This window comes from Oncorhynchus mykiss, chromosome 7 (assembly GCF_013265735.2).
Source record: "Oncorhynchus mykiss isolate Arlee chromosome 7, USDA_OmykA_1.1, whole genome shotgun sequence".
NCBI classification, from domain to species: Eukaryota; Metazoa; Chordata; class Actinopteri; order Salmoniformes; family Salmonidae; genus Oncorhynchus; species Oncorhynchus mykiss.
The window spans coordinates 8,564,674-8,582,309 of NC_048571.1; the positions used below are offsets into that span (position 1 = coordinate 8,564,674).

Here is a 17,636-nt window from a genome sequence, read left to right on the forward strand (position 1 = left end):
TCCGGGGTTGTTGGTGATGATCCAGTTCAGTGACGCCTAGAAGGTCGATGACGTAGACCTCTGGAACTGGTGAACGGAATGAGCAGCAGTACCGGGGGAATCCGTGACACTTATTCTAAAATGTATTTAAAAAAATGCTTTCCTAATCAATCCACACACAATACCCCATAATGACAAAGCAAAAACAGGTTTTTAGAAATGTTTGCTAATTCATATTCATAAGTATTCAGACCCTTTACTCAGTACGTTGTTGAAGCACCTTTGGCAGCGTCTTGGTGATTCCAAACTTCTCCCATTTAAGAATGATGGAGGCCACTGTGTTCTTGAGGACCTTCAATGCTGCAGACATTTTTTGGTACCCTTCCCCAGATCTGTGCCTCGACACAATCCTGCCTCCGATCTCTATGGACAATTAATTCATGGCTTGGTTTTTGCTCTGACATGCACTGTCAACTGTGGGACCTTATATAAACAGGTGTGTGCCTTTCCCAAATCATGTCCAATCAATTGAATTTACCACAAGTGGATTCCAATCAAGTTGTAGAAACATCTCAAGCATGAACAATGGAAACAGGATGCACCTGAGCTCAATTTCGAGTCTCATAGCAAAGGGTCTGAATACTCATGTAAAAAGGTACATCTGCAAAAATGTAAACAAAAAATAACTGTTTTCGCTATGTCATTATGTTTTCGCTATGTCATTATGTTTTCGCTATGTCATTATGTTTTCACTATGTCATTATGTTTTCGCTATGTCATTATGTTTTCGCTATGTCATTATGTTTTAGCTATGTCATTATGTTTTCGCTATGTCATTATGTTTTCGCTATGTCATTATGTTTTCGCTATGTCATTATGTTTTCGCTATGTCATTATGTTTTCGCTATGTCATTATGTTTTAGCTATGTCATTATGTTTTCGTTATGTCATTATGTTTTCGCTGTCATTATGTTTTCGCTATGTCATTATGTTTTCGCTATGTCATTATGTTTTCGCTATGTCATTATGTTTTCGCTATGTCATTATGTTTTCGCTATGTCATTATGTGTGTAGATTGAAAATAATAAATGTAATCCATTTCAGAATAAGACTGTAACATAATAGAATGTAAAAAGTCAAGGGGTCTGAATACTTTCCGAAGGCCCTGTATTTACATATTCTTTCTTTAGTGGTGGTGCATCTACAGACCCATGATCCTGGAACAGGGACCTAGCTCAACTGTAATGCTTGGTAACCTCTGACCATTGTTTTGGTTAAAACTTTTAAAAATGTCTTTAACCTTTCTGGGTGACAACCAATTTGGGTGACAACCAACAACCAATGCTTTTTAAGTAGCATGTACATGTTGTTTCTCCGCATGAGATTTTGAGCTGATAATAGCTGTTATTTTGACAGGATCGTTATATGAAGACATACGGGTGTCATAATGAGACTATGACACATCTTACTATGCATTCAATCTGCATCACAAAGCATTACACCTATCGCTGTTAAGTAAAGTTTTTATCTCATGCAGCCCAGGTTTTGAAATCGGACTACAACTGTCACGAGAATCTATGGTCAGGACCAAAATAAAGGAATGAGATTCAGCCCATATCTGTCACTCAAGCCTGAATATTGTGCTCATATTGTAAAGACGTTTTTTAGATTTTCAACACAACTTTATTTGTACTTCTTACACACAATGATGCACATCCTCAACCCTTGGTGGTGACGTGCGGCACTACTTGACACAGCGGATGGAGCCTACGTTGGCCTGCATGCCCCCCCACTCGGTGTGGCGTCTGTACTCTCCCCTCTCCAGCAGGTACTGGCGCCCCCTGTAGTTGGGATGCTCAAAGAAAACCCAGGCGCCTTCGAACACCTTGCAGGAGTTCACCTCGCGGCTGTGCCAGCGCTCCTGGAAGGAGGGCATGTTGTCTGCCACCTCCATGCTCTGGCCCTCAAAGTTAGATTTCTCCCACAGCTTCATTCTCCACGAGTTGCCCACCTGGAGTCAGGAAACAGAATCACAACAAGAACTAAATGTTAAAGCATATGTTTTTTTAGGGAAGATGTGACCATCTAAATAAAAAAAATGATATCTTGACCTGCCCCTTTATGGCTGAACAATAACTGCTGCACAATCAGACATGTCAAATACCTTCACAGTAGGGTGGTAAGGTCTGGTTAGGAACAAGCTCTGTAAGTGTGGTGCTAACCTGGGTATAATGATTACAGGTTGGTTATACTTCTCTATTCCATATGAACTCTTTCAAAAAAGTCTCATATTGTCCATCCATCCACTCTACTCACATTCCTAATGATGCGACAGGACCTGACGGTGTCATTAAATCCCATCCAGCGCTGGTAGTCAGGGTACTCTCCAGGGGTCAGCACGTACTGGAAGCCCATGTAGTTGGGCCTCTCGTACACCACCCAGAATCCCCCCTCCACCCTGACTGAGTTACAGCGGCTGAGGAAGGTGTGCAGGTCGCTGGAGTCACTGTCGCACTCATAGTACCGTCCCTGGTAGTTCCGGTCCTCGTAGAAGGTGATCTGACACCAAACATCATATAATTAAGTGATAATTCCTGAGAAGCCTGTAGTAACTTGTGGAATAGACACCAGCTGGAATGCCGTTTTAACCAATCAGAATTCAGTATTAGACCCACCCGTTGTATAATACATATTATGAGTTACTCTGCAACTTCAATGACATATGCAGTTTGTATAAAACTTACTGTAGAGTTATACTTTATGATAACTTGGATAACTTTGTGACAGCTTTATCAATAACTGAATGTGGTAACTTTATAATTTAATGTGATTGCCTTATCAATAACTTCATGTGATCGCTTAATCAATAACTTCATGTGATTGCTTCATCAATAACTTCATGTGATAGCTTAATCAATAACTTCATGTGATTGCTTCATCAATAACTTCATGTGATAGCTTAATCAATAACTTCATGTGATTGCTTCATCAATAACTTCATGTGATAGCTTAATCAATAACTTCATGTGATTGCTTCATCAATAACTTCATGTGATAGCCTTATCAATAACTTTGTGATAACTTTATGAATAACTTTGTGATTATTTTATCAATAACTTAATGTGATAGCCTTATCAATAACTTAATGTGATAGCTTTATCAATACCTTTGTGATAACGTTATCAATAACTTCATGTGATAGCATTATCAATAACTTTGTGATAACTTTATCAATAACTCTGCTTACCTTTTCCATGGTTAATTATCAGTAGGCCAGGCGTGATACATTAAACCACCAAGCTCCACCAATATTCTCTTTATATGCAGCCAGGACAATAAAAGCAAGCACATGGTTACTTAGCACTGTTTGAATTAGATATAATTCAATCAGCAATTCAAATCCAGACTCATCACATTGTTCAGAAGCACTGATGCCCCGATCTACAAACAAAGACAAATGGAAAGTGCAAACCATCCCAAATGCACTTTATACCGTACACCATGCTGACCAAAACAAGGGCACTAGAGGACATTGGTTTGATATCAAATGTTTTGGGTCAGGGCCCATCCTTTTTCATTTGTCAAATAACCTGCAAGAGGTCTGGTCTCCATAACAGGACAAGAGGTCTGGTCTCCACAACAGGACAAGAGGTCTGGTCCCCATAACAGGACAACAGGTCTGGTCTCCATAACAGGACAAGAGGTCTGGTCTCCACAACAGGACAAGAGGTCTGGTCTCCATAACAGGACAACAGGTCTGGTCTCCACAACAGGACAAGAGGTCTGGTCTCCACAACAGGACAACAGGTCTGGTCTTCATAACAGGACAACAGGTCTGGTCTCCACAACAGGACAAGAGGTCTGGTCTCCATAACAGGACAACAGGTCTGGTCTCCACAACAGGACAAGAGGTCTGGTCTCCACAACAGGACAAGAGGTCTGGTCTCCACAACAGGACAACAGGTCTGGTCTTCATAACAGGACAACAGGTCTGGTCTCCACAACAGGACAAGAGGTCTGGTCTCCATAACAGGACAACAGGTCTGGTCTCCACAACAGGACAAGAGGTCTGGTCTCCACAACAGGACAAGAGGTCTGGTCTCCACAACAGGACAAGAGGTCTGGTCTCCACAACAGGACAAGAGGTCTGGTCTCCACAACAGGACAAGAGGTCTGGTCTCCACAACAGGACAAGAGGTCTGGTCTCCACAACAGGACAACAGGTCTGGTCTCCACAACAGGACAACAGGTCTGGTCTCCACAACAGGACAAGAGGTCTGGTCTGCACAACAGGACAAGAGGTCTGGTCTCCACAACAGGACACCAGGTCTGATCTGCACAATAGGACACCAGGTCTGATCTGCACAATAGGACAACAGGTCTGGTCCCCATAACAGGACAACAGGTCTGGTCTGCACAATAGGACAACAGGTCTGGTCTGCACAACAGGACTATTCATGTGCATCTTTTTGACACTGTTGATGGTGCTTATGATGATGTCTATAACCCCTCTTAAAGGGACAGTTCACCAACACATTTCAAAATGGTAAATGTGTTGTGGTACCCTGAAATCAGGTTATGAACAAGGAGAAGGAGAGACTGCAGTCCATGCTTTGGGTTTGTTTACCCAGCCACTGTCACTGCCTGCTTAAAAAAAAAGTATCGCTCCAAACTAATGTGAGACAATGTAGCACACCAGATATCAGTGTTGTGGTACTCGAGAGGTCTTAAGACCACATATTGAGTGTCTCGGTCTTGTCTCAGTGTCGGGGATACATTTGTACTCGGTCTTGACTCACCGAGACCAGCCAAGACCAGCCGAGACCAGCGGAGTAAACAAGTCCTTAATTATCAGCTTCCATTCAGTCAGCACATAAAACTCCTAATTATCAGCTTCCATTCAGTCAGCACATAAAACTCCTAATAATCAGCTTCCATTCAGTCAACCAGCTCTAAGTGGACAGTTTGATTTCACAGAAGTGTGATTGACTTGGAGTTACATTGTTGTTTAAGTGTTCCCTTTATTTTTTTGAGCAGTGTATATATCCATACACGCTTGCATACATATACACATACATGATGAAATGATGTGTTATTATTGGTTGGCAGATTGCGGTGGGTTGTACATAGGTGTGCATATCTACTAAGACATATCATGGATCATAATTTAAGGATTGAGGTACAAAGGGAAATCCAATAGAAACATTAGGATCCTGGTGGCGCAGCAGACTAAGTAGTGTACAGGGCTTGAAGATTGCAGGTTTAAATCCTTCTTTAAAAAAGCTATACATACACTATATATACAAAAGTATGTGGACACCCCTTCAAATTAGTGGAATCAGCTATTTCAGCCACACCCGTTGCCGAAAGGCATATAAAATCGAGCACACAGCCATGCAATCTCCATAGACAAACAATGGCAGTAGAATGGCCTTACTGAAGAGCTCAGTGACTTTCAACGTGGCACTGTGATAGGATGCCACCTTTCCAACAAGTCAGTTTGTCAAATTTCTGCCCTGCTAGAGCTGCTGTAAGTGCTGTTATTGTGAAGTGGAAACATCTAGGAGCAACATTGGCTCAGCCACAAAGTGGTAGCTCACAGAACGGGACCGCCGAGTGCTGAAGCGCGTAGCGCGTCAAAATCATCTGTCCTTGGTTGCAACATTCACCACTGAGTTCAAAACTGCTTCTGGAAGCAAGCCTAAAATCACCATGCACAATGCCAAGCGTCGGCTGGAGTGATGAAAAGCTCGCCGCCATTGGACACTGGAAAACGTGTTCTCTGGAGTGATGAATCACATTTCACCATCTGGCAGACTGACGGACAAATCTGAGTTTGGCAGATGCCAGGAGAACGCTCCCTGTCCGAATGCATAGTGTCAACTGTAAAGTTTGGTGGAGGAGGAATAATGGTCTGGGGCTGTTTTCATGGTTCAGTCTAGACCCCTTAGTTCCAGTGAAGGGAAATCTTAACGCTACAGCATACAATGACATTCTAGATGATTCTGTGCTTCCAACTTTGTGTTAACAGTTTGGGGAAGGCCCTTTCCTGTTTCAGCATGACAATGCCCCTGTGCACAAACTGAGGTCCATACAGAAATGGTTTGTTGAGATCGGTGTGGAAGAACTTGACTGACCTGCACAGAGCCCTGACCTGAACCCCATTGAACCCCTTTGGGATTAATTGGAATGCCGACTGCGAGCCAGGCCTAATTGGCCAACATCAGTGTTCAACCTCACTAATGTTCTTGTGGCTGAATGGAAGCAAGTCCCCGCAGCAATGTTCCAACATCTAGTCGAAAGCCTTCCCAGGAGAGTGGAGGTTGTTATTAACAGCAAAGGAGGGGAACCAACTCCATATTAATGCCCCATGATTTTGAAATGAGATGTTCGATGAGCAGATACTTTTGGTCATGTAGTGTATGTTTGGACAATACCCTAATAAAGTATAATGATGTCCATTATCTTTAAGTTTGCCAATGATAATGTTACATTCTTTGAATGTTTGTTGGACGTTATCATCCTAAAGTTAGCTCAAACCCTAACTAGAACTTGGGACTGTGGACTGTTAGCTAATGCTCTGGCAGTTTGTTAATTGACATTCAGAATACTCAGAAGGTTGCTTATGAAATTGACTTATCAGAAAAGTTTAGCATTGTGGTAGGATCATAGTGTCCTACCACCAAACTCATGGAACGTTGATGTTATATTTTGCATCTCACCTCAACAGATCACAAAACGAGTTTCAGACATTTGCAAATAGTTCATTTTTTTATTGGATGTCACACAGACTCAATAAGACCAGAGACCAACTCGATCCCACGCTCAAAGGTCAAAGGTCACAGAGCCCTAGAACTCAGTGATCCTGCGGAAGGAGCCCACGGCGGCAGATGCGGCGCTCCAGTCTGTGTGGCGGGGGTACTCGCCGCGCTCCAGGAAGTACTGGCGTCCCCTGTAGTTTGGCAGCTCGTAGAAGGCCCAGGCGCCGTGGGTCACCATGCACGAGTACACCTCGCGGAACTTCAAGGCCTCGTAGACCGAGGGGCAGTCCTCGGCCCACTCCACCATCCGACCGCCGAAGTCTGGCCTCTCGTACAGCCTCAGCTTCCACACGTTGCCATACACCTGGCAGGAACAGAGGGAGATAAAGACAAACATTGTGAAGGGTTAGTTAGGATTTTGTTTTGTACCAAATCTACTGTAATATAATTTATTGGGTGTTTCAGAGGCTTCTGAAATTCAGTTGGACATCATATTAGCTATAGCTGCCGTACATTCATGTTAAATATAATAAACTACTTGTAAGATATCATCTTCACTTATGTTGGTCAATAAATGATTTTAAATATAGAACAGCTCATTCAAATTTAAATGACGTTGTAGCATGTTTAGAGTGGATTTGTCAATCCACTCTAAACATCTCTTTTCGTGTTCGAAGGGCATGAAGTTTTAACGGAAAATGCCCCTTTAAAGGTTTCTTGGCATATTTCCTCTTCAAGTGATGGGCGTGGGGGTAAAATGCTGCCAAAAAATGTCTGCTTTTGTCTGCTTGTATTGTCTGCTGGATTATAGAGCAGTGTGTTATTCCCTGATGCATTCTGGGCCCGAGGTCCACTTAACCCTGTATGAAACACTATCTCAGTCCCATTCTGTAACATAGACTTTTATACAATATTAGTCAAGAGGGAGGATTAGCTTACCTCCTAGTCGAGAATATCAAAACATCATATTTTACTTATTTTCTTACACATTTTTCAGAGCAAATTTTAAATGCATATGGTTTGCGTTACAAGTTTCTGCGATGAAAGAGACACATTAATTGCTGGGAACTATGGGACTAGGATTTTTTTTTTAAGGCATACAGAAAGGGGGAGAGAGAGAGAATATGGAGGGAGGGAGGGAGGGAGGAGAGAATTAGGGATATAGGGAAGAGGGAATTATGATATAAAATATGGATATGCAAGGAATCATCTTACGTTTTTGATGGCGCGGCAGGACTTGACGCTATCGTTGAATCCCATCCATTGCTGGTTGTCTGTGTACTCTCCTGGGCTCAGGATGTATTGGTAGCCCTTGTAGTTGGGTTTCTCATAAAGCACCCAGGCCCCGCTCTCCACCCTCGCCGAGTTGCAGCGGCTGAAGTAGGAGTGCAGGTCGGCACAGTCGCTGCTGCACTCATAGCAGCGGCCCTGGAAATTATTTTCCTCGTAGAACGTGATCTAAGGAAGGATGGGAAGCAGAGAATACTCTGCGGTGAGTTACGGATGAAAACAAATATCATGTTACTACAGGATCACATATTACATGAACACTTTATTCAGACATTCTCAAAGTCATATAAAAATGGCAAAGCCATATCTTCAAACTATTATCAAGTAAACTTTTTGTGTTTGCAGGAATATGAAGAGTGTTGGCTGCACATGAATGAATAAAAAAAATAAAACATATAAACCCAAATGTTCAACATTTATATTGAATAAGTATATGCATTGAAGTTACCATCATCACTGATAAATACAGATGTGTTGTTTAATGCGTCACCTTACCTTCGCCATTTTGCAGCACTGTCTACTACTTTCTTAGCTGCCGCACCGGCAAACTATTTATGTATAAACAAAATGTGCAGAGTGTGGAAAGCCTTTGATATCCAAATGAGGCCGATTTGCATATCAGCAAAAAATGATTTGGTCATGTTTTATTTCTCTTTGTTCCAGTCTAATGATTCTGTAACAAACGATTGCTGGAACAGTGAAATTAATGTTCTAAAGGCCTAAGTCACAGAATTCTGCTCTGACCATTTTATGATTATTTATTTTTCTGTTGGGGTTTACATCTTGGATATACTGAGTGTGTTTCCTATTCCACTACTCTTGTTGAGGAAAATGGACTTGGATCAAGTTTCTTCTTCATCTGATATCAAAGATGATCTGCATGTTTATGTGAGATTTGTACTTTTTTTTAAATATTGTTTGTCTGTAACTGTTTCTGCTGTATTGTACTACATTTTCAAATGATACAAACATTTAAAATGCTACTTGGCCTTGAAATACAGTATCTTGTGTTTTTTAATAATTACTTCAGTTGTGATTTTTGAAATTACAAACACGTAGCCTATTTTTAATTGATAAGCGGGGTGTTGATAAGCAGGTGTTGATATTGGCAAGATATTTGCCTCGCTACCACTCTCTGTGAACAGATTTTCTGACAGTTACTTGATACTGATTTGAGGTCAAATCATTCCTTGGTAGAAATTGAAGTGGATGTATACTGAAAGCAACTATGGATACTCAATGAAATGTCAATGAGAGCTAAATTTACTCTAACCGTGATAATGAAAATACTGGAAAAACAACCTTTCAGCTAAATTTAGCATATTTCTCAATAATCTTGGATCCTTTCTCAAACTGGTCTCGAAGCATTTTGTATTATTCTGTACGTAAATTCGAGACACTTCATTTAGTATGATATGTTAGGTATGTATTCATTTGTGGATGTCCATCACCAATTTCGTATGATAAGTTGCGAATTACAATTCCTATTATATGTTACGAATTTGCAAAACATACAGTATGTTATGAATTTACAAAACGTATGATATGTTGCAAATTCTGGCTAGGTGGCTAACATTAGCTAGGTGGGGTAGGCCGTCATTGTAAATAAGAAATTGTTCTTAACTGACTTGCCTAGTTAAATACAGGTTAAATAAAAAATGTACAAATACATTTTAAAAATCTAGGTTAGGTTTAAGGTTAGGTTTAAGTGTAAAAGTTAGGTTAAATGGGTAGGGTTAGCTAAAAAGGATTAAGGTTAAGGGAAGTGTTATGGTTAGGGAATGTGGGTTAGCTAAAATGATTAAGGTTAAGGTTAGGGGAATGGTTTAGCTAACATGCTAAGTAGTTGCAAAGTAGCTAAAAAGTAGTAAGTAGCTAAAATGCTAAAGTTGTCCGTGATGAGATTTGAACTTTCATCCTTTGGGTTGCCTTAGATTTCAAACTGTCTTATGTAACCATACTAAACAAATAGTTATCATACATTTTCTATGTTAGGTCTAGTCTATGAGAACAGGCTGCATTTCTATTTAATTATGTAGGCCTATCATTACCGCAAGTACTGCATGCAGCTTTTCCATATTTAGTCATCAGAGCCAACATCTTTGAATGTAAAGTAAAACTCTTAATGGCCCTCTATCAACCATCAGTAAAGTCAAGCATTCATCAAGGCCCACCTCCGAGGAAGTATTTAGAGTAATTCATGTCGTATAGCGGAAATTCTTGTTCTTGTTTAGATTCCACCTCAAAGACTCACTTCGACTGCTAAAACATATTATGGAATTGGGGATGGGAACGTTGTGGTGATTCCCACGCGTAGCAGAGAAATAACAACCCTGATTGACAGCGGTCAGTGTAACTAGCTAGCATGCAAACCTTAGCTAGCTAATGAACGTTATATGAGTACAATTTAAACTAAGACAGGCGTACTTTAAGTCAGGTGAAAATAATTATTTCAGAAACGAACTACCAGCCTACCTGTCAAGAGATGAGTCTCAGCTAAACTGTGCCAATACCAGTTGTTGAGATGTTGAGGGCTGACATTTGTCTGACTCTTCCAGTTTTTGATAATTCCAGTGAAACTGTGTCGGCTTCCAGACGCCATTAATATTTAGACGTGCACAAGAACATAATCAAATAGCTATTTTCTTTGTTCTTTCAGCAAGCTAGCTAGCTATACAATGAGTATACATAACATTAAGAACACCTGCTCTTTCCATGACGGACTGACCAGGTGAATCCGGGTAAAAGCTATGACCCCTTATTGATGTCACTTGTTAAATCCGTCATTGTAAATTAGATTTTGTTCTTAACTGACTTGCCTAGTTAAAGGTACAATTATTATTATTTTTTTATCCACCTTAATCAGTGTAGTGGTGTTCTAAAATACAATCATATCACACAATTTGACCATTTATAAAATCATCTATGTAGACTACTTTAAAAATAAGTGAAATCTGACATGATCCAATGGATTATGATAATTAGCTAGTAAAAAAGGGAAAGCGTAAAATCCTTACTTTGACCCCCTATTTTAATTTTCTCCATGGCAAATCGGTGAAGTGTAGATTCGTCACTAGTTAACACAGCCACAAAGTCATAAAACAGGATTTTAAGCCTAACCCTAACCTTAACAACACCTAACTCTCACTTTAACCCTAACCTTAAATTAAGACCAAAAAGCACATTTTTGTTTTCATGAATTTGTATGATATAGCCAAGTCTAACTTTGGCTGTTTTTATCTAGTAGAAAAGCTGTTTGGCTCTCAGTCGACTTGCGAATAGGAAGAACTTTGCAGCGGAATCAAAATAACATTGCCATGCTGGTGGGTGGTAACGTCTAGAGAAAACCCAGCCCTGAAACGAATCGTAGGCTGAAAATAATCTAATCTAATCTAATAGGAAAAGATACGGAAGACTCACGGAAACATCCGAAGTCACACATTCAGATTTGGCACTTCAAGGCCAAATATATCATACTTTTGACTAAAATGATGACTTAGTGACTTACATTGTTGTGAAACGTCGTAGGTAAACTGTGGCCATCATCTTTTAGCTGTAAAAAGAGAATTTCTACTGGTGTGGGCGTTAAATAATGATAAGTAAACTGCTGGGTTGGTCTCCTTACTCTGAGTTCCCCTAGCCTCTGTCCCCCTATAGGCTGAGTCACTGCAGGATTAACCGAGCATGACCTCGTGACCCCATCTGCTCCCAGGACTGTTGACATCCACCTCTCAAAACAGTTGTCATGGTGACAGACACATTCTCACCCCCCCTAAAAGGTGTATGTTAAATACAATACACAAATCATTAAGATCCATCTTCACAGCCTAAATAAATGAGGTAAAAAATTATTGCACCATATATTTCATACTCCAAACCAATTATAATGATGGTGAAAAGTGTTGGTCTTTTGTAAAACCCAATCCAATACATGTAAAAAGTGTTTGTAAATACTCTTGGTAAAATATGATAAAAACAGCTACATGTTTTAAATACCTATGATCACATGATAATTCTAATACAGTATTCGTGCCCACTGTCTCTCTGCTTGTGCCAGCCAAGGACACAGCTGCACAAAATCAACAGCAAGAAGCATCCTGCTTATTCATCAGGATGGGGAATTTGAATAACAAAAAGCCATTTGAAATGGTATGAGGTATAAAAGCTTGAGTGAACATGGCCTATTGGACAACATCCCAGAGCCGCAGCAAACAAACACCATGGCCAAGGTACAATGCTGTATAGCTGGATTTTCTGCCTGATACATTAGCAATTTACTTTATTTTATTTATTTATTTTAGAATTGTTAAGTTACAGTTTTGATGTTTTTTTTATGTTCAGTAACGTTCAATTACATTTGAACAGCTGTTCTTCATGGCTGAGTTTGTGTGGGCCTCATTTCTACATTTTACCATTTCATTGTTGATTTACTAAATTAATTTCCAGTCGTTCTTCTTACAGAACAAATTGTTTACATTTCAATATTTAATTATTTAGTTGATTAAAAATGACTTTTGATTTGAGGCATATCCTTTTCCTATCTGTGTTGTGATTGATGTCTTTTCGTTGGTTGCTCCAGATCATCTTCTACGAGGACAGGAACTTCCAGGGTCGTTCCTATGAGACCAGCTCAGACTGCCCTGAGTTGACCTCCTACCTGAGCAGGTGCAACTCCTGCAGGGTGGAGAGCGGCTGCTTCATGGTGTACGACCGCTCCAACTTCCAGGGAAACCAGTACTTTGTGAGGAGAGGAGAGTATGGTGACTACCAGCGGATGGGCATGTCTGACTCCGTTCGCTCTTGCCGTATGATCCCCATGGTAAGATGGCTCTATTGGAAAACAACTTATATATATGATGCATTTATAGTGTCATATGTATAGTTTATATATAGCTTAATACAATGTATAAAAAAATGTAAGTATTTGATTGTAAACTGATCAGATTCCTATTTAATTACTGTGATCATGTTCTTACTTTAAATATGTGTCCTTATTAACTTTACAGCACAAAGGACAGTTCAGGATGCAGGTCTATGAGAGAGAGAACTTTGGGGGTCAGATGCACGAGATGATGGACGACTGTGACTCCATCCAGGAGCGTTACCGCATGTCCGACTGCCAGTCCTGCAACGTGATGGAGGGCCACTGGCTCATGTACGAGCAGCCCCACTTCAGAGGCAGGCAGATGTACGTGAGGCCTGGAGAGTACAGGAACCTCAGAGAGATGGGCAACAGCTCCGTGAACAGATACACCTCCATGAGACGTGTCCTGGATTCCTGCGAGAGCCAGCATCATTGAAGTCTGAGATTCTTATTTTTCTGGCATTGAAAATAAATATTGGATAATTGAAATGCATGTTTCATTGTCTATGTATTACTTACCTAAACTTTAATGATCATTCTAGTACAAGTGAATGATAATATTTTGTCTCTAGTGCCTTCAGAAAGTATTCATACCCCTTAACTTATTCCACACTTTGTTGTGTCACAGGCTGAATAATAAAAAATTATACAATTCTCCCACATCTACAAACAATACCCTGTAACAACAAATGAAAATATGTTTTTAGATATTTTTGCACATTTATTGCAAATTAAATACAGAAATGTCCCATTTTATATAGGTATTCAATACTTTGTATAAACACCTTTGGCAGCGATTACAGCTGTGTGTCCTTCTGGGTAAGTCTCTAAGAGCTTTCCAAAAGTGGATTGTGCAACATTGGCCCATTATTTTTTTTTCAAAATTCTTCAAGCTCTGTGAAATTGGTTGTTTATTACTGCTAGACAACCATTTTCAGGTCTTGCCATATATTTCCAAGTAGATTTAAGTCAATACTGTAACTCGACCACTAAGGAACATTCATTATTCTTCTTGGTAAGCAACTCCAGTGTAGATTTGGCCTTGTGTTTGAGGTTATTGTCCTGCTGAAAGGGGAATTAATCTCCCAGTGTCTGGTGGAAAGTAGACTGAATCAGGTTTTCTTCTAGGATTGTGACTGTGCTTAGCTCCATTCTGTTTCTTTTTTATCCTGAAAAACTCCCCAGTCCTTAACGATAAACAAGCATACCCGTAACATGATGCAGGGACCACTAAGCTTGAAAATATGGAGTGTGGTACTCAGTAATGTGTTGTATTGGATTTGCCCCAAACATAACACTTTGTATTCAGGATATAAAGTTAATTTTGTATTACTTTAGTGCTTTGTTGCCAACAGGATGCATGTTTTGGTATATTTTTTTATTCTGTAAAGGCTGTTAATTAGTTAGTATTGTGCAGTAAGTACAAAGTTGTTGATCCATCCTCAGTTTTATCCTATCACAGCCATGAAACTCTAACTGTTTTAAAGTCATCATTGGCCTCATGCTGATATCCTTGAGCGGTTTCCTTCCTCTCCTACAAGATACAGAGATGAGGTAGTCGTTGAAAAATCATGTTAAACACTATTATTGGATACAGTGAGTCCCATGCAACTTATTGTGTGACTTGTTAAGCAATATTTTTACTCCTGAACTTATTTAGGCTTTACCATAACAAAGGGGCTGAATACTTATTGACTCAAGACATTTCAGCTTTTCATTTTTAATAAATCTGTAACAATTTAGAAAAACATAATTCCACTTTGACATTATGGGATGTTATGTGTTGGCCAAAAAATCTAAATTGAATCCATTTTAAATTCAATCTGTAACACGACAAAACGTGGAAACGTGAAGGGGTGTGAATACTTTCTGAAGGCACTATATTTCCTTTAGTGTCAATTAATGAAAAAATGCTTTTGGTTTAGGAGACCTGTTTATATTGTAGTCCTAAAATATGCACCATGCTTATTTCTGAAACAACTAATATTGCCTATACTGTATATGTTTATATCAGAGCCAACGTAGGTGCACGCTGCCACCTTACTACCCCGATACAGATTCAAACACAGCTCTGATGATTATAACCATGTTTACATCTAGACATTATTCTGGAGCCCACCAGGCACCAGAATAATGGATAGTCCATATGAATGATAGAAACTCATATACGGTAGGTGTCTGTGACATCATCTTGAGTTGAACTTAGGTAATGCAATTGAGTAAATTGATCTAAAAAGGAACATTTGTAAATACAGACAACTTCATTATGTACAGGGCCACAACATTCACTTGCTCTATGTTTTGGGGATTATGGGTAATTTGGCTCATCGTGAATTTCATACATCTTGGGTTATTGAACTTAGTGCCCTTAGTTCTTACAGTAGCAAATGGTCAGTAATTCTAATAACCGGCAAAGTCAGCTCTTCCAACATGGAGTCTGCTGGTCAAACTACTGAAAGTACCATTTGAGGGGTAGAGTATGCAACCTACTGTAAAAAATAACTAACTAAATATAATTTGCCCATCATGTTGTCTAAGCCTTTAACTTATTTTGAATTTACTTGATTATTATGAGTTACACAAACAAAGGAATCTAAGTTGAAACTTTGTTGAATTTAATAAATCAGGCCAGCCTACCATTTTTCCTAGGATAGCTACTGCAGCAAGAGAGTGAAGGAGAGGTTGCTAACTAAGTGTATGTAACTTTTGCTAGCCAGCTAACTAACTTTGGTACCTGGGGTAAAACAATGAAGCTTTTTTAGTTCGGTAGCTCCTGCACCGCTCTTTGCTAGCTAACGTAACGCTGCATCCAAAACTCATAGAACTCCAAAACTGATAAGGTGGCTGCAATAATGCTTATATTTGTGATCTATCCCCTTTCTAAACATATTGCATTATATTTACTGAACTTATTTATGGATTCAGCTTAAATTCTTTGTCATTGAATCTAATTACAGATTATCTCAACATTTTGAATGCCGGTGACACCATGTCCCTTTGTCAAATTAGCATGCCTGATTAAAATGAAAGAGTGAAGGAGTGGTTTAGCATGTACAGTACATGTTTACAGGTTAGTGCTGTAGCCTTCTGAAACTATAACCAGCACCATTCACTTAGAAAGTGGATTATATCACAGTCTGTCAAATGTAAACACAACTGCAACTCCTAAACTCCTGAAATGTAAACACAAACACAACTCCTTATCATTTTTGGAGGCATGTTCTTGACACAACAGTCTTACAGTAGCTAGTAAAATAATTTAGGAGTGTCTGTTAACGATCTGTAAATAACTTTGGCTAGCTGGCTAACTAACATCGCCAATCTGCAGGCCAAAACAATTCACTTATTTACAGCTAGTTAGCGGTCTCACCGTTATTTGCTGTCAAGTGTAATGTTACCCCCAGAACTGATAAGGTGTGTTCACTAATGGTTCCATTTCCCTCTTTGTGACATGTCCACTTTCCAAGCCGATTGGCTCATGGCAGACACCAGACCTTGTGCACTTGTCTTACTAATTGGTTGCTTTTGATTGATGAGATGGTTGTTATGCTCTGTTTTAATGAACTAGGACACATCAGGAATACTTAGAAATGTAACACTTTATTGAGTTAAACTAAAAAGTTGTGATTTTAACAGGAATCAGTGATACGTCTAACCGACATGAATCTATTCATGGAGCTGTTTCCCATCTCTCTGAGGTTCCTGTACTCTCCGGGCCTCACGTACATCTGCCTGCCTCTGAAGTGGGGCTGCTCGTACATGAGCCAGTGGCCGTCCATCACGTTGCAGGACTGGCAGTCGGACATGCGGTAACGATCCTGGATGGAGTCACAGTCGTCCATCAGCTCGTGCATCTGGCCTCCGAAGTTCTCCCTCTCATACATCCTCATTCTGAACTGGCCCCTATACTGTTGATAAAAGCAACAGGTCAGACAGATATGGAACTACTGTAGATCCAACCGGTGGACTCATACATTTAAATGTCAAATCTTGTTGATGACATGAGTTCACAACCCTTGCTGTTGAAACTATCTGCATCAGCTAAGAAGCAGCTACACACTCCTTTACTTACACTGGGGATGTTACGACAGGACCTGATGCAGTCGCTCATGGTCATACCCATCAGGCGCTGGTTGTCGGGGTACTCTCCTCTCCTAACCATCATCTGGTGACCCATGAAGTTGGGGCGCTCATAGACCATGAAGCAGCCGCTCTCCACCCTGCAGGAGTTGCACCTGCTCAGGTAGGAGGTGACCTCAGCGCAGTCGTTGCTGGTCTCATAGGAACGACCCTGGAAGTTCTTGTCCTCGTAGAAGATGATCTACACAGACAATCACACAGTTAGTGCTCGATATGTTGAAATTAGTGCACTGATGCTCATTTGATTAGCAATGCCTTGTTTCCGACCCGACAGTCTTCTTTGGAAGCATTGCTGCTTGGATAGACCCAGAGAGATGGGCATGGAGGAAGACTTGCAGTGGCACTTACCTTGCCCATGGTCATGGTGATGGTGATCCAATCTCTTATCCAATTTCAGATGGAATGCTGGACCATCGACCTCCTGTCCCTTTTATACCTTGGACCGCATTCACATCTCCATATTTATTGTTCTAGAACTCCATGAGTCATCATTCTATATTGTTGTGCAAGCCAGTCCTATAGTGGCACGTACTGAATGCCACGTTTATAACTATGTCACTGGGGGTAAAATAGAGGATCATGTTTGTTTCCAGCTAACCCTA

At 40.2% G+C, this 17,636-nt stretch overlaps 4 protein-coding genes across 5 annotated transcripts; 1 reads left to right on the forward strand and 3 right to left on the reverse strand.

Moving 5' to 3' along the window:
• Positions 1-1,596: 1,596 nt before the first annotated feature.
• LOC110528744 (gamma-crystallin S-1-like) lies at positions 1,597-3,235 on the reverse strand. The gene is made up of 3 exons (XM_036982423.1): positions 3,227-3,235; positions 2,296-2,538; positions 1,597-1,990 (listed from the first exon to the last, which is right to left on the reverse strand). Exons 1-3 carry the CDS (start codon positions 3,233-3,235, stop codon positions 1,724-1,726), a joined length of 519 nt encoding a protein of 172 aa, XP_036838318.1. The 3' UTR covers positions 1,597-1,723.
• A 3,492-nt stretch (positions 3,236-6,727) lies between these two features.
• Positions 6,728-10,777, reverse strand: LOC110527265 (gamma-crystallin M2-like). Of its 2 annotated transcripts, none has more exons than XM_021608433.2 (3): positions 10,506-10,777; positions 7,956-8,198; positions 6,728-7,104 (listed from the first exon to the last, which is right to left on the reverse strand). In XM_021608433.2, exons 2-3 carry the CDS (start codon positions 7,998-8,000, stop codon positions 6,829-6,831), a joined length of 321 nt encoding a protein of 106 aa, XP_021464108.1. In that variant the 5' UTR covers positions 8,001-8,198; positions 10,506-10,777; the 3' UTR covers positions 6,728-6,828. The 2 variants fall into 2 exon arrangements, with proteins under 2 accessions (XP_021464108.1, XP_036838320.1); XM_036982425.1 differs by lacking the exon at positions 10,506-10,777 and adding an exon at positions 10,205-10,461.
• Positions 10,778-12,065: 1,288 nt separating this feature from the next.
• Positions 12,066-13,366, forward strand: LOC110495575 (gamma-crystallin M3-like). Its single transcript, XM_021570901.2, has 3 exons — positions 12,066-12,259; positions 12,610-12,849; positions 13,037-13,366. Exons 1-3 carry the CDS (start codon positions 12,182-12,184, stop codon positions 13,328-13,330), a joined length of 612 nt encoding a protein of 203 aa, XP_021426576.1. The 5' UTR covers positions 12,066-12,181; the 3' UTR covers positions 13,331-13,366.
• A 3,118-nt stretch (positions 13,367-16,484) lies between these two features.
• On the reverse strand, positions 16,485-17,457 carry LOC110495577 (gamma-crystallin M3-like). Its single transcript, XM_021570903.2, has 3 exons — positions 17,383-17,457; positions 16,967-17,215; positions 16,485-16,802 (listed from the first exon to the last, which is right to left on the reverse strand). The coding sequence occupies exons 1-3, from the start codon at positions 17,395-17,397 to the stop codon at positions 16,524-16,526; spliced, it is 543 nt and encodes a 180-aa protein (XP_021426578.2). The 5' UTR covers positions 17,398-17,457; the 3' UTR covers positions 16,485-16,523.
• Positions 17,458-17,636: the final 179 nt, after the last annotated feature.

What these genes read in the sequence shown, in the direction of transcription:
- LOC110527265 (XM_021608433.2), bottom strand. Translation starts at nt 8,000, where the DNA reads ATGGGATTCAACGATAGCGTCAAGTCCTGCCGCGCCATCAAAAAC. An exon ending in CCTGCCGCGCCATCAAAAAC is followed by an intron (nt 7,105 to 7,955) that starts GTAAGATGATTC and finishes TGTTCCTGCCAG; the next exon opens with GTGTATGGCAACGTGTGGAA.
- LOC110495575 (XM_021570901.2), top strand. Translation starts at nt 12,182, where the DNA reads ATGAGGTATAAAAGCTTGAGTGAACATGGCCTATTGGACAACATCCCA. An exon ending in AAACAAACACCATGGCCAAG is followed by an intron (nt 12,260 to 12,609) that starts GTACAATGCTGT and finishes TGGTTGCTCCAG; the next exon opens with ATCATCTTCTACGAGGACAG. An exon ending in CTTGCCGTATGATCCCCATG is followed by an intron (nt 12,850 to 13,036) that starts GTAAGATGGCTC and finishes TTAACTTTACAG; the next exon opens with CACAAAGGACAGTTCAGGAT.
- LOC110495577 (XM_021570903.2), bottom strand. An exon ending in CCTGTCGTAACATCCCCAGT is followed by an intron (nt 16,803 to 16,966) that starts GTAAGTAAAGGA and finishes TTTTATCAACAG; the next exon opens with TATAGGGGCCAGTTCAGAAT.
- LOC110528744 (XM_036982423.1), bottom strand. An exon ending in CCTGTCGCATCATTAGGAAT is followed by an intron (nt 1,991 to 2,295) that starts GTGAGTAGAGTG and finishes TCCTGACTCCAG; the next exon opens with GTGGGCAACTCGTGGAGAAT.